The sequence below is a fragment of the Panulirus ornatus genome, chromosome 62, assembly GCF_036320965.1.
Source record: "Panulirus ornatus isolate Po-2019 chromosome 62, ASM3632096v1, whole genome shotgun sequence".
NCBI classification, from domain to species: Eukaryota; Metazoa; Arthropoda; class Malacostraca; order Decapoda; family Palinuridae; genus Panulirus; species Panulirus ornatus.
The window spans coordinates 12,147,268-12,163,252 of NC_092285.1; the positions used below are offsets into that span (position 1 = coordinate 12,147,268).

General features: G+C 41.9%; 1 protein-coding gene across 4 annotated transcripts in view; it reads left to right on the forward strand.

Annotated features, from left to right (window-relative positions):
• The window catches only part of LOC139745806 (uncharacterized), an 85,227-nt gene that overhangs the window by 1,914 nt on the left and 67,328 nt on the right, over positions 1-15,985 (forward strand). For 3 of the 4 annotated variants that reach the window (XM_071656385.1, XM_071656386.1, XM_071656384.1), the window contains exons 2-3: positions 3,882-4,164; positions 6,420-9,125. In XM_071656385.1, coding sequence (XP_071512486.1) covers positions 4,029-4,164; positions 6,420-9,125 — 2,842 coding nt within the window. In that variant the 5' untranslated portion in view covers positions 3,882-4,028. Of the gene's footprint in view, positions 1-3,857; positions 4,165-6,419; positions 9,126-15,985 lie in introns of all 4 variants that reach the window. The other variant, XM_071656383.1, reaches the window with a different exon arrangement.

A 15,985-nucleotide genomic window follows, 5' to 3' on the forward strand; every position in this document is an offset into this window, starting at 1 on the left:
CCTCCGAAAAAGTCTGGGTCGTTTGTTATGGGAGACGACGTTGTATCATGAATGGTAGGTGATTGAAGATGGGGTTGTAGGATACGGGAGGTGGGTTGGTGTTACATTCTGGCATACTTAAGCTTTGCCGATTGGGCAGAATATAGCTTGGCTTGTAGAGCACTCTGCTACAAGCATTGGGTCAGGTCAGAGGTCATGTGATTATATCTAGAGGATTGTACTGTTGTAGTTGAAGGGTAATATAACGTATACATTCTTAGGGGGAAACTTTTGCTTCGTGGGGATTAACGACGAGGTGTAAGTACTTAAGTTTAACAATTTGTCTATCAGAAGCTGATCTTTAATGTTATTAGTTAATAGAATTGAACTCATTGGTTGTTTAAACAAAGTTAGATTTTGTTGTTCGAATTGAATTACCAATTAAGCAATGCATTGAAACCAGCAGAGGGTAATGACTGACAGTTCTGTAATGAAGGTGTAAAACATTGATAACATTATGATGCAGGAGCTTGATTTAAATCTTAATTTTATCCTTTGACACTGATTATATGTGGTTAGTTTGGAGACTAGCCAGCACTGTTAGGTTGTATATTGTTGATAGCTATGTTTGATGTTTCCTCTGAGCAACCCCTAGGTTACGTTGACAACTTTATATTTGACGTTTCCCTTGAGCAACCCCTAGGTTACCTTAACTTTGTATTTGATGTTGTTTTGTTTCCCCTGAGCAACCTTTAGGTTATGTTGACAGTTTTATATTTGATGTTTCCCCAGAGCACCCTCTGGGCTACATTGACAACTTTATATTTAACGTTTTCCCCGAGCTACCCCTGGGCCACGTTGACAACTTTGTTTGATGTTTCCCCCTAACAACCTCTGGGTTACGCTGAGTTAGGGTCAGAGGCTGGGTAGTAGGGCCTCTTGGTTGAAGGTTAGGTAAGGTATGGTTGATTGGTTTGGTTGTTGTAATCAAATGATTTTTTTGGACTTCTAGCTGGTGGTGGGCTAGAAAATAAGATTGTATAGCTTAACAAAATTGATATTTGTGTGAATCTCTATATTTGTGTAAACGTTTTGCAAGTAAGTCATTAAATCCTGGTATGTAGTTAAATAGGAAACTGCAACAGTTAGCAAAATAGTATTTGACCCATTGGTGCCTAGTGTACAACAGTATTGAAATATATAAGTAATGTTTAAGAGGTACACTGGTAGTGGTGAGGGTTTTTTTAGTATCAGGGAAGGTGTGGGGTGTAATCTTTTAGAAATAGGTTGAATATGGAAATCAGCAAAATTAAAGCCCATGTAACTGGTATGAGTTTCGGAAAATACCAAAATAACGCAGTGTATGCCTGACGTATTGTGAGGAGCTCTTTGTAGCGCTAGTTAGATAACACAGCTACTTTAATCACTCTTGTATCATGTTTATAACTTGATCATATTGTATAATAGATTAGACTGGTTTATGGGATGGGCAGTTTAGTCGCAAACAAATCTGAAAGTCATTATTAAGTGATGTTCCTCTCAAGGGTGTACAGTTTTGCCCAGAATGATGGATTCCATAGGTTTACCATTTTCTAATCTGCCCTCCTGCCCTGCTTCTCATGCCACAAGCATCATTTGTGCAAACCATCACTGCTTCCCTAAATACATCCCTTTCCTCCCCCCCTCCTCTCACGTCCTTTGCTTTCTTCTTTTTCCATTCTGTGCTCAGTCTCTCCTGGTACTTCCTCATGCAAGTCTCCTTTGCAAGCTCGCTCACTCTCGCCACTCTATTCACCCCAACATTCTCTCTTCTGAAAACCTCTCCAAATCTTCCCCTTCGCCTTCAGAAGATAATGATCAGACATCCCTCCAGTTGCACCTCTCAGCACATTAACATCCAAAAGTCTCTCTTTCATGTGCCTATCAATTAACATGTAATCTAATAATGCTCTCTGGCCATCTCTCCTACTTACATATGTATACTTAGGTATATCTCTCTTTTAAACCAGGTATACCCTAATACCAGTCCTTTTTCAGCCCACAAATCTACAAGCTCTTAACCATTTCCATTTACAATACTGAACACCCCAAGTACACCAATTATTACCTCAACTGCCACATTACTCGCCTTTGCATTCAAATCATCCATCACTATAACCCGGTCTCGTGCATCAAAACTACTAACACGCTCACTCAGCTGCTCCCAAAACATTTGCCCCTCATGATCGTTCTTATGCCCAGGTGCATAGGCATCAATAATCACCCATCTCTCTCCATCCACTTTCAGTTTTACCCATATTAATCTAAGGTTTACTTTCTTACACTATCATATACTCCCACCATTCCTGTTTCAGGAGTAGTGCTACTCTTCCCTTGCTTTTGTCCTCTCACCAACCCCAAAATATTCCCAGACCACTCTTCCCTTATATCCTTTAGCTTTGTTTCACTTAGAGCCAAAACATCCAGGTTCCTTTCCTCAAACATACTACCTATCTCTCTTTTTTCTCATCTTGGTTACTTCTGTTAATGTTACCTCTGTTAATGATCATTAGATACGTTGTTGAACTGCCATTCAACCAATGCATAACTTTACATCATATAATGTTCAATGAATAACCATGAAATTTTTTCTGTAAAACTTTCGGCACCATGTAGGTAGACTTCAATCATGAGCTTATTCAAAGCTTAGATGTTGGCAGCCCTACCTTGATCTTGAGCTCTTTTGTGATTAGCCATTGTTATTATGACCTCCCAATGGTGTAATTCATCAGCTGTATTATTTTCAGCTGAATTGCAGCCTGTATTTGATTTGATTAATCTAACTAACCCCAAATGCTTGCTAGTTCTGCCTCGAGGAGGGACTTTTATTTTGGACAGACGTTACTTTAGGTCACACTGACATCATCCCAGGGGATATAGGAGAAAGAATACTTCCCATGTATTCCCTGAGTGTCATAGAAGGCGACTAAAAGGGGACGGAGCAGCGGGCTGGAAATCCTCCCTTCCACTTTTTACAGAGAAGGGGGCCAAGTGAGGATTTTCTCTCTAAGGCTCAGTCCTCTGTTTTTATCGCTACCTCGCTAGTGCGGGAAATGGCAAATGTGTATGGAAAAGAAATATTGTAACCATGCATTACATTGCTTTTTTTTTAAATTTATTTTTCTGCTGTCTAACTCTATAGGTTAGAGATTCAGGATGCTTTTACAGTGCTCCAGCAGATAACCCTGTCATAGATCATTAGGTCTCTTGTTACTTTCCATGTATTCCATAAACATTATCTTTCCAGCTCTTCTTGGCACCTGCCTTCCCCTTACTGATGCTGCTCCTGCTTACCCTTAAATGATTATTGTAACACTTGTCACTAATCCTTGCCACATGTTTGAATTCTTTCAGCCCATTGTAGTTGGCTCAATGTTATCTATCATATGATTTATCTGATGTATGCCACATACCATTTTCAGTTTTTATTTTTCCATCACATCCACCCTTCGTATCCTTTACTCCAGGACCCAAAACTCATCCATACAACACTTGCCCTTACAAACCCTTCTTTTTCCTTTCACATGCTCTTAACACACCCAGGACAAAACCTCATCCACCCTGTGACTAGCTTTATCCTTCATGGTTTCATGTACTACCTCATCCACTCGTATGTATCTAAAGCTGTCCATGGTGCCTGGGTCTTCCTGTTGCTGCACCTTATTACTTTTTTGTTCACATTTTTTATTTGAAATTATAATGTCAAGAATTTTTGTGTTTAATTGGTTATGGGGAGTTGCTGCTGAGGACTTAATATCATCTGCATGCAGTATTAATTTAAACTGAGTTTTAATTTACATGTGAATTAGTAGTAATTGAAAATTGTTTTATTGTAGCAGTCCATATGTTTTCTAAACCTGCAGGACTTCCAGTTCCTTGATCTGACTGGGGTGTGTGAAGATGAGTGCGAACATCTTTTGGCACTCTTCACTGTTGATAACCCTGCTGTCCAAGTGCTGGCTCCAGATGTTCATCTGGGTGGTCAGAAATTTGGGATTGTGTCAGAATCCATGCAGACATCCCCAACCCCATCTCCTCCACCTCCTCTACTCCTTCAAGTCAAAGAAGATGAAATTCATGAAGAACATATACCATGTAATACCACCCAAGAAGAGTTTATTGGATCAAACACCTTCATCCCAGATGGTTAGTAGTTATGTTTATTTTTAAATTCGTTTTTATTATGGTGTAGATAACATTGTCTATATGATTGAAGATTAGAGGGAAATATGTATATTTCACACTTTCAGTTCAGTCTGTGTTTGCAATCTCCCAACTAGTTTTTTTTTTTTTTTTTTTTTTTTTTTTTTTTTTTTAGATAAAGGGAAAGACCTTATATTTTATCTTGACATGTTAATCCATTCCCTTACTGTCTCATAATACTTAGACTGAGCTTTTGTGTGAATATTTTGGCAGTTTAGGGTATAACTGAGTAGCATTGGGTATTCAGAATTATGAATGAAATTGATGAGCTACTTGTGGAATTGTGGTCAGTGGGCATTATGTGATTACATATTAATTGATTGGCAGAATGCATGATAGTGCCATTGCACAAAGACAAAGGGGATAAAGGTGAGTGTTCACATTACAGAGGTGTAAGTTTGTTGAGTATTCCTGGGAAATTATATGGGAGGGTATTGATTTGGGAAGAGCAGTATGGTTTCAGAAGTGGTAGAGGATGTGTTGGTCAGGTGTTTGCTTTAAAGAACGTATACGAGAAATACTGAGAAAAGCGGATGGATCTGTGTGTAGCATTCATGGATCTGGAGAAGGCATATGATGAGAGTTGATAGAGATGCTCTGTGGAACGTATTAAGAATATATGATGTGGGAGGTAAGTTGCTAGAAGCAGTGAAAAGCTTTTATCAAGGATGTAAGGCATGTGTACAAGTAGGAAGAGAGGAAAGTGATTGGTTCCCAGTGAATGTTGGTTTGCAGCAGGGATACGTGATGTCTCCATGGTTGTTTAATTTGTTTATAGATGGGGTGGTTCGGGAGGTGAATGCAAGAGCTTCGGAGAGAGGAGCAAGTATGCAGTCTGTTTTGTGGATGAGAGGGCTTGGGAAGTGTCGGTTGTTGTTCGCTGATGATACGGCGCTGGTGGCTGATTCGGGTGATAAATTGCAGAAGCTGGTGACTGAGTTTGGTAAAGTGTGTGAAGGAAGAAATCTGAGAGTAAATGTGAATAAGAGAAAGGTTATTATGTTCAGTAGGGTTGAGGGACAAGTCAATTGGGAGGTAAGCTTGAATGGAGAAAAACTGGAGGAAGTGAGGTGTTTTAGATATCTGGGAGTGGATTTGGCAGCAAATGGAACCATGGAAGCGGAAGTGAGTCACAGGATGGGGGAGGGGGCGAAGGTTCTGGGAGCGTTGAAGAGTGTGTGGAAGGAGAGAACGTTATCTCGGAAAGCAAAAATGGGTATGTTTGAAGGAATCGTGGTTCCAACAATGTTATATGGTTGTGAAGCATGGGCGATAGATAGCGTTGTGCGGAGGAGGGTGGATGTGTTGGAAATGAGATGTTTGAGGACAATATGTGGTGTGATGTGATTTGATCGAGTAAGTAATGAAAGGGTAAGAGAGATGTGTGGTAATAAAAAGAATGTGGTTGATAGAGCAGAAGAGGGTGTATTGAAATGGTTTGATCACACGGAGAGAACGAGTGAGGAAAGATTGACCAAGAGGAAATATGTGTCGAAGGTGGAGGGAATGAGGAGAAGTGGGAGACCAAATGGGAGGGGGAAGGATGGAGTGAAAAAGATCTTGAGCAATCGGGGCCTGAACATAGAGGAGGGTGAAAGGCGTGCAAGGAATAGAGTGAATTAAAAGGATGTGGTATACCGGGGTTGATGTGCTGTCACTGGATTGAACCAGGGCATGTGAAGTGTCTGGGATAAACCATGGAAAGTTTTGTGGGGCCTGGATGTGGAAAGGGAGCTGTGGTTTTGGTGCATTACACATGACAGCTAGAGTCTGAGTGTAGACGAATGTGGCTTTTGTTGTCCTTTCTTAGCACTACCTCACATGCATTTAGGGTAGGGGTGTGTCATTTCATGTGTGGCTGGGTGGCAGTGGGAATGGGTGAAGGCAGCACGTATGAATGTGCATGTGTATATATGGATAAATATGGATATGTGTGTGTATGTATATGTCGAAATGTGCGTGTGTGGGCATTTATGTATATACACGTGTATGTGGGTGTGTTGGGCCGTTCTTTCGTCTGTTTCCTTGCGCTTCCTCACTAATGCGGGAGACAGTGATAAAGTATAATAAAGTAAATAAAAATAAATCATTGGTGTGGGAGTTTGCAGACCAGTTTCATTCATCTGCAGCAGTTTCATGTGGACTTAACTTCAAGTTGACCAATATCCACAATTAACAGATTCACATTTAACCTGCAGGGGGCTATGCTGATGATGGTAAGGTGAGCGTGATGGATGGGTCAGCAACGCCACCACCTGAAGCAACGTCTGTCACCAGCACTGCCAATTCTGCCACCACCACTACCACCACTATTGCATTAACCACATCTGGTGCTGGAACAGAGGTAGTGAGTGTAAGGAGCTTCAGTGTACCCCCTCCTAGTGTAGCAGGACAGGGCCAGCTTGGAGTTCAGCAGGGTGGACAGCAGACAGGGCAGGTTTATCAGCCATACCCAGCAGCTTCTCCCAACAACCCACCCATGTACAACCCTCACATGCCACCACCCTCACATCCCCAGCCACCACCTAGTAATGTTTATACTCAGATTCCACCACCACCAGTGCTGCCTCATGGAGCCACAGTATACGTAGCCAACTGTCATGTAAATTTGTCGCCATATGGTGGTGCACAAACACAGGTTCCTGTATTGACCTCTACACCTGGACCGTCACAGTCCCCACCGCCACCCGCACTTGTGCCATCAATTCCAATTATGCAAGAGCCAGCTGCTGTCCATATACCCCCAGTCAAGTCAATACCTGAGGGTAAACCAGAATATGAGAGTAGGAGGTACGAACCATTTCGATTAAATCACAGGGGGCGTGGACGTGGACGAGGACGCGGGAAGCGCATCAATGCCGAGAGAAGTAATTCTGTTAATAGTGAACATTCAGGTTACGGAGGAGATAAACATTATCCAGAAAACTTGGGACCACCACCATATGGAGCCATGCCCGGGCAGTACGTATACCCAAATGTGCAGTACCCGTTACGAGGTGGTGGTTATCCCCCGTACCCTAATGTACCAGCTGCACAAACAGTTCAAGGCTTACCTCTCATGTACAGTCAGCCACAGCAGTACTCTCAGTACGTACAGTACCAGGCACACAGCTCCGGTCATTTGGTTCCCTACCAGCAGCAGCCTGGACCTCCTGGTGCCCAGCATCCCACTGCTCTCCAGCACATGCACCATCAGCATCCACATCAGTTGCCTCACCAGCCTCCCCACCACCAGCAACCACCTCACCATCAGCAGCAACACACTCAACATCCTTATCACCAACAATCAGAACCTCAACATATCCAGCATCCTGCCCATCAGGATCATCAGTATCACATGCAGCCACAACAACCGCATCAGCAGCAGCAAACCAACTTCCCAGAATCTCCTGAAATTGCCAGTGCTGCTGATTCACATTCTGATCAACCATTTGTGTCTGCCTCACAGACAACTCCAACACAGTTTGAAAATGCTACTTCTGTTAGTGTTGAGGCCCCAGCTGTAAATGTAACTCCTTCTGCTACAGCTCCTGAAGCAGGCAGAATCAGTCCCCTGACTACTCAGACTGCTGCGATGACCATAGAAGATTCAGCGGAACCTTCCATCTCTCCTTCAGTCACCACTGCTGCAAATCAAGAGGTTCATCTATCAGAGGAACAGGAAAGTATGTCGTCTCCTGTCTTGTCTATTGGTGATGATTCCAGAGGAACAGCTACGGCCCCAGTAGACAAATTGCAGGGGACCATTCAGCCGATGAAGATGCCTCAAATTCCGCAAGTGCAGCCTCACATTCCAATGCAAGTGCAACCGCAAGTGCCACCTCAATTACATTTACAAGTTACATCACAGGGGCAGCCACAAGTACCACCTCAGGTCCCGCCACATGTACCTTCACAGGGACAGCCACAAGTACCACCTCAAGTGCATCAGCATGTGTCAACGCAGGGGCCACCACAGTTACCACCTCAGGTCCAGTCACAAGTACAGCCGCAAGGACCACCACAGTTGCAGCCTCAAGCACCATCACAGATGCAGTCACAAATACCACCACAGTTGCAGCCACAAGGACCATCAAAGAGTCAGACACAGTTTGCTCCACAGATCCAAGCTCAAGCACAATCACACATGCCAACACAAGCTACAGGAGCTGCTGGTCAGCCATCACTTAATCAGCCTGCAATCAGTCAGCCGTTAATTAATGAAAGAGTAGTCAACCAACCTGCGATGAACCAGCCGGGTACCTGCCAGTCTCAAGTCATATTTCCACAGTTGAGTAAAAATAAGAATGACCAGAAGTGTCCAGTTTCCATTGCTGTTGAACATGGAAGCCTAGCTGACATTACTTTTATGTCAGATGAGATTCAACCCAATGTAGATCCACAAGAAGGTGTGGATTTTGTATCAGGTCCTACGCTTGCTGTGATAAGTAACCCTATTATCTCTCAGGATATTCTTCCCCAAAATGTCCCTTTCATAGTGACTTCCTCGACGTCTGCTGGTAATACACTTTCTGGAATAAGCAGCATGGGCATAGTTCCTACACAGCCTTTACCAGATACTGGGATCGTTAGTGTTGCTGGTGATAGCGGAGTGCCAATACCCAGTACATCATCTGCATCTGTTGCCAGTTCTACACTGTCAGAAGTCAGTAAAGCTGAAGTTGTGATGCCACAGATTATTGCCAACACTGCCCCTGTTGGTGCATGGGCTCAGAAGAAGAGTTGGTCTCAGTTTTTCAAACCATGTGATGAGGGTGCTGCTAAACAAGTTGCATATGTGGCACCATTCAATCAAGAGATGGAAAAACCACCAGAGGAAATTGCTATACCTGTGGACACAGTGGAACACAAGATGCTCATTCGACCCCTTGCTGAGGCTGATTTGGACAAGGCAAAAATTGGAGGTACGTTCATTTCATTTATGATGAAAACATAATCAAACCTATGTATGTGTTTCTCTCTCTCTCTCTCTCTCTCTCTCTCTCTCTCTCTCTCTCTCTCTCTCTCTCTCTCTCTCTCTCCTGCCGTGGTGAGATAGTGTCAGGAATAGATTAACAGTGGCTTCATTTGCACACATCCATTCTGTCATGTATAACACTGAAAACAATCTACCATCCACAACCAAGCCACACAGACTGATTCGACAGTTTACCTGAACCACTTTGTATGGCCTGGTCACAGCATGTCACCCTCCCCTGTATACCAGTTCATTCTATTCCATATCTACCTCTCACCTTCCTGAATGTTCATACTGAGATACCTCCATCTTGGTCATCCCCATCCTCCCACCTCTTGTGTCATAAATCCCTTTAAGCTGTCTTTTTTTTCTCATCATCTGTGTATGTCCAAACCATTTGAGCACATCCTGGTCAGCTCTCTCTTATGCAGAGCCTCCTGTTGCAACTCTTACATTGTCATTCCGTATATTAGTAACCCACCAGAAACCACATATCTTTTGTCTTCATGCATTTCATTTCCAATACGTCCATCCTCTTTAAGGCTTTTGCATTTATGGCCCAAGACTTCTGTCTTTACAACACTGTTGGTACTACTGTACCTTCACACATATCCGTCTTTGCCCTAAAAGACACTTAAATTTCTTGCCACCTCCTCCTCAGTGGACCCAGGACCTTTTCCTTGTCTTGCACCATGTGTGTAACTTCAACCCCTTGGTTCCAACCACTGCCAAGTCCACTCCCACATGCTTGGTGATTCCATGTCCTCCATGTCCTCTCTATTCAGATGTTTTCACAAAACATCATACCTCATATCCCAACTGCACCTCAGTTAATTTACTTTTGTTCTTTATTTACTTTTTAGATATCTTAAAAGAAGCGAAATTATGTAATTTTATGTAAATAGTTTTCAGTTTTCGGACATCTTATTTCGTGCTAGAAGCATTGAATAACCATTAGGTTGTAGTGCTTTACAAATTCCTTGGTATCAGTCATACATTCGCTCTTGAATTTCCTCTTTCACACACACTCGGATTGTTGCCAGCTTCTGGAAATTCTCTTTTAAAGTCAACCACTTAAGCAGTGTTATTTGTAAACAGCAAGTAATTCATTTCATTTGATATGCACCCCTAGTATGCTTTGGACCTGCCACTTGCTCTAAGACCCATGCATTGACCTGCTGCATCACCCTTTCCATAAGTACCAAAAGACCATGGTGACATTACATGTCCTTGATGCAGACCCAGTTCCACAATGCTCACAAAGTTATCAAATGAAACCAACATTCCTGTGTACCATCTCAATACTCAAAATGCTTCCAATGCATTTGATCCCAATTAATTTCTCGGGTATTATTATCCGAAACATCCCAAAATCTAATCTCATATTTCAATTGTTTTAGAGGTCTTCCTCCTTGTATCTTTATCTGTGTTACTTTTTGTGTATTCTTGACCATATTCTCTCTGCAAGAGAGGCATTTAAGGACAGATATAAGTGGAGACATTGTCTTGGGTGCCCCCTTGATGGGATTTTCCGGAGAGAACAGGCTTAAAGATATAAGTAGTTAGATCTTACTGCCATAGATTTTGCTTGACCTTACCATCTGCTTATCCATATGTCTTTTTGATAATTTCCTCGCCCGACATTCTCTTCTTTCTGAAGGGAAATGTGCAAAATAACCTGATGAGTGCTTGAGGTGTTGATGGAGTGGACTGAGCTGTAGTGAGGGTTACTGGCAGGAAGAGGGAGGACCTCTAGGGTTGTCTACATTCCCCCTGAATTATCTGAATGGGCAGCTCATGCTACATTTCAAGTAATGCACTGTGTCAAATGACAGCTTTAGACACAGGTCTCACTGTGCTTTTAGTAGGCGAAGCAAGTGTTTATGGACCTAGTGTGGGATTAGGGTACCCATGAAAGTGAAGGTCTACTAAGATGTGTTAATCCCTTCACTGCTGCAGTAACACTTCGTTTATGATGCCTCAAGAAACTGACAAGCCTTCAGCTGAGACATCCATGAAATCATGGATCAAGTGTCAAGACTACTTTACTGACAGCAAGATCTTGGAAAGAGCTGGAATTCCTTGGATGGAGGAAATAATTACAGTCATATCTCATAGTTGAAATGGTTGGCATATGAATTTGAATGTCATCAATTGCTTAGAATCCTGTGTGGTAAACTTAATCTTGTAATGCTTATAGATGGATATGTATGTTAGCCAAGCAACTCTTTTATATGGATATCAAGTGATGAGTTTAGTGCCTCAATTTCAAGGCTGTGTACAGAGCCTAGCCAGTGGCTGAGCTAGCAGTGCATGACAGTTTCTTCTCAGAACCTGGGTAGTGGTTGAGCTGGCAGTACCTAAGAATTTCTTCCCAGCCTTAGTCATCCTCCAGCCATGCCACTGAGAGCACATTTACATGAGTTTTCAAGGAAGGAAATTGAGTGGCTTTTATCTAGATTTAGAGAACCAGGCAGATGACCGTATATGTTTTGAGGACGATGATCTGTCTTCAGATCATGTGGAGAATTTTATGGATGCTGACTTGGCATGAGAAATTAACCAAGATGAGGCTGGAAAAGGTTTTCTAGCAGAAGCAGAGGCAGTGTTACCAGCTTCTGCTTGACTTGACATCTGTTTATTTGACAGGTGTGTCTGGTAATCTTACAAATTTTAGTTTTGATGGAATGAAATTTTTTTAATGAATGGCAGTGATAATACCTAGAGAAGATTTATGTAACTTTTTTTTATATACCTGTTCATGGTTTCTCACGTTAGTTAGGCAGCTTCAGGAGCAGACGATTAAGGCTACATTCGCTCACATGAATTGTTTTGCTGTCTTTTGGGAAGAACTGAAACCACAGCTTCCTGTGCACAACCAGGCCCCACAGACCATTCCATGGTTTACCTTGGTTGCTTCACATTCCCTGGTACAGTCCATTGACATCATATTGACCCCTGTATACTACATCATTCCAGTTCACTGTATCCCATGCACCCTCTGCATGTTCAGGGCCTGATCACTCAAAATCATTTTCACTCCATCCTGCTGTCTCCAGTTTGGTCTACCCTTTCTTGTTCCCTCCACTTTTGACACAAATCTTCTTTGTCAGCTTTCGTCATTCATTCTATCCAATATGACCAAATCATTTTAGCATCCTTCTCAGGTCTCTCATTGACACTATTACCACACCTCCTCACTCTATTAGTACTTGATGAAACCACTGTGCACCACATATTGTCTTTGAACATTTCACTTTCAATACCAACACATTCCTCTTTACATCCTTATCTATAGCCCATGTTTTGCATCTATATAACTTTGGGCTACTGTACCTTCAAACATACCCAATTTTGCCTTTTTAGATAATGACCTTTCTTTCTAAAACACATTCCTCAGTGGCTCCAGAGCCTGTGCCTCCTCACTCACCCTATGACTCTTTCATTTCAGTGGTTCCATTTGCTGCCATTCCTGCTCCCAGGTATTTATCACACTTGACTTCCTCCAGTTTTTCTCCCTGCAGACTCACACCCCAACTGACCTGTCCCTTTACCTTGCTAAATCTAATAACTTGCTTTTATGCACATGTACTTTCTACTTCTTCCTCTCGTGAACCGTTCCAAACTTGGTCACCATCTTCAGCAATTTCTCATTCGAGTCTGTCCATTGTGTTATCAGCAAACAACTGACTCCTTTCCCAGTCCCCCCCTCATCTGAAGCGGATAAGGAAAAGTTTCCAAAGGCATTATCCTCTCCTTACCTCGATTGGAGAAAGCCACACATCACTCCTATCATAGGCCTAAACAAAAACTCAGAAATAGGAAATGCAGTTGTGGAGAGTGATTTAGTCAGCCTAGTGAAAAGAAATAGGACATGCAGTGGTGGAGATTGATTTTGTATGCAAAGTAGAAATCTGTCACAGCTGCAGAGAAAGAGTCTGCCTTGAAACTTTGATTTTAAAGCAGAGGTCAGGGAACTACAGCCACTGACGTGCAAAGTGACAGAGACGCTGATCTAGGTATAGGAGGAGGAGTAATTGGAAGCTAGGAAATGGCAAGCAGACATTTTTAGAGAGAGAGATGGGGACTCATGACACATGTATGGAAGAAGGAGAAATTGGAGGCCAGAAAACTTATAGCACCAATATGAGTGCAGAAAAGGAAGGTATGGAAGGAGTTGAGAAAGGTAAAGAGTGTAAGCCAGGAAACCCTCTCAGGCGTGGCCACAGACATGGGAAGGGTGAGATATGAAGCAGTAAACGAACATCAGTTCTGGGGAATGGTCAAAGACTGTAGATACTGCAGAAAGGGAAATTGCATTTATGGCAAGATGGGCATACCATTTTGGGGACATTGTAAATCTAAACACCCTAGAAAATGTCTGAACTGGCAAAAGAAAGGTTAGTGTTAGTATGGGGAAAGGTGCAGATTCTCCCATCCAGAATTGTGCAGACAATCATTAGAGGTTGAGTGAAGCTTGAATGAATACTTTTAAAACCACCACTTATTGGACTATGAGACATCCCTCATGCATTGTTTTGATGACAGACAAAGGGCAAAACAGAAGCAGGGGAGGACAACCAGTGGAGAATGAGGGAACTGTAAATGACATGACCAATTTGGTACACGAGTTTACACGAGAAAGATGGACAACATGAGGCCTGATTGGCCCAGGACTGGGTTGTTTAGAAAAATTATTTTTAAGCTATCACCGACTCTGTGCTGCTCCACATTAACCTTCTAGTGTCCCCATTACTGCTGTCATTTATATGTTTATTTCTACCTGAATTTATAAAGTATTTGTCGAAACAACTTTTGAAGGTATTTATAGTTTTAGCATTCATTCACTGCGTCTGACCATAACTTATTCCAGTGCATAACACCTACAGGAAAAGAAGCTTTTTTCCACGTGCGTAATACATCTTTTAGCGTTGTTTTATTCCATTTTGTCCTAGTAACTGTATTTTCTTGAATTTGAAAAAGATGTCTTTTATTTTATTGAACTTGTTCAGAATTTTGAATGCTTGGATTGAGTCGCTGCTAAGTGTACATTTTATAAGGGAGAAGAGATCCAATCATTTTAGCCTCTCATCTATGCCAGATTTCTAAAGGATGGGATCAATTTTGTTGTCCATCTTTGTACTTGCTCTCATTTTCCTTGTCTTTGTTATAGTTTGGGGACCAAAACTGGACTGAATATTACTAAAGAATTATAAGTGAGAATTTTTTCTGGTGCCTTATAATCTATATTTCTGGCTATGAAGCCTAACTTTTGGTTACCTTTTTAGTTGCTGCTTGACTCTGTTTAGTGTATTACTCATTGTTGCTAATGACAACTCCAAGGTCCTTTTCTTCATTTACTTTAGTTGAGTTTCTAAATAGTTTGTAGTCGTAACGTATCTTCATGTCTCCAAAGTGCATAACTTTACACGTCTACATTTTACTTCAGCGAGAAGAAAGCACAAGAGATCTAGGTTAGAATTAGAAAGATGAGCAGTTTACAGGAGGCAGAAAGAATTGCAAATCTTCTAAAGAAACCATGATTCACCCCACAAAGGAAGACAACATTATGAAGTTAATTACAGGACATAGGCCATAAACTGAAAATTATACATGAAACTCAGGAAAAAAGAAAGGCCATAAATGAAATAACCCAAAATACTTTTGCTCATATGCAAAATGCAAATCTTGAACCACAAGCTCCATTGGTCCACTCAGAACAGAAGTTAACTTTACAAATAACTACCAAGAGATGAGTGGGATTCTAAAAAGGCAATATGAACCAGTATTGAGTGAGCCAGAAACCAAAGTAAATGATGCAACAGATTCCTTTCAAATCAGTACTTCATTAAGCCTACACAACAGATATCACCTCAACACAAGATTTCGAGAGGACCATTAAGAGCATGCCCATGCACACGGGACTCAGACTTTGCAAAGAAATGCAAGACACCTTTAGCATGTGCACTAGGTATCCTCTGGAGGAAGTCTGGATTCATGCATCATTCCTGAGAGTCTGAAAGTGACCCACATTGCTCCACTCCACAAAGTTGGACTCAAAGCAATCCCAAAAAACTAGCAACTGATTTTGTTAACATCACACATCGTTGAAAAAGATCCTTCGAAAGAGTCCAAGGCCAATATGGTTTCCCATTGGGAAGTTCATGCCTCTCTCATTTGGTTGACCATTAAGATACTATTGTTGAAGCTCTGGAAAATTAAGAAAATGGTCATGATTTACACAGATTGTAGAAGCATTTGGCATGACCATGGTGTCATATTACATAAAGATACAAATGATGAGAATAACCGAAGGAATTGGGAAATGGACATATAACTTCTTAACAAATAGATGACAACATGCAGTTGTAAACCATGCCGTGTCCAATGATGAGAGATATGATAAAAGGTTCTGTAAAATCCAGGAGAGAGTAGGACCAGAGGCAAGTCACATAGAGAGGTTCACCAGTAGAACTTACACTGTTTAGCATTTGCTGGTGAATTAAATAAAGGGAAAGAATTCAAAATGTTTAAGAAAGAGAGATATGAAAGTTTCAAAGAATCTAGAGATAGCAGAAATGAGAACAGTGATTGTTTATTAAAGGGGTAAGAATGACCTTTGTAGACAGGCTGTTCTAAGGCTATATATCTCTGACACCTGTCCTAATTGGAACTCCCTCAAAGAGGTGGCCACAGCAACAGAATCTTCGTAACTAAAGAACTCCAGTGCCGCTTCTTATCCTCTATTGCCTCGCCCTTAAACGGCCACTGGTAGAGGGCGAGTGTAGCGCATTGTTTGCAGACACG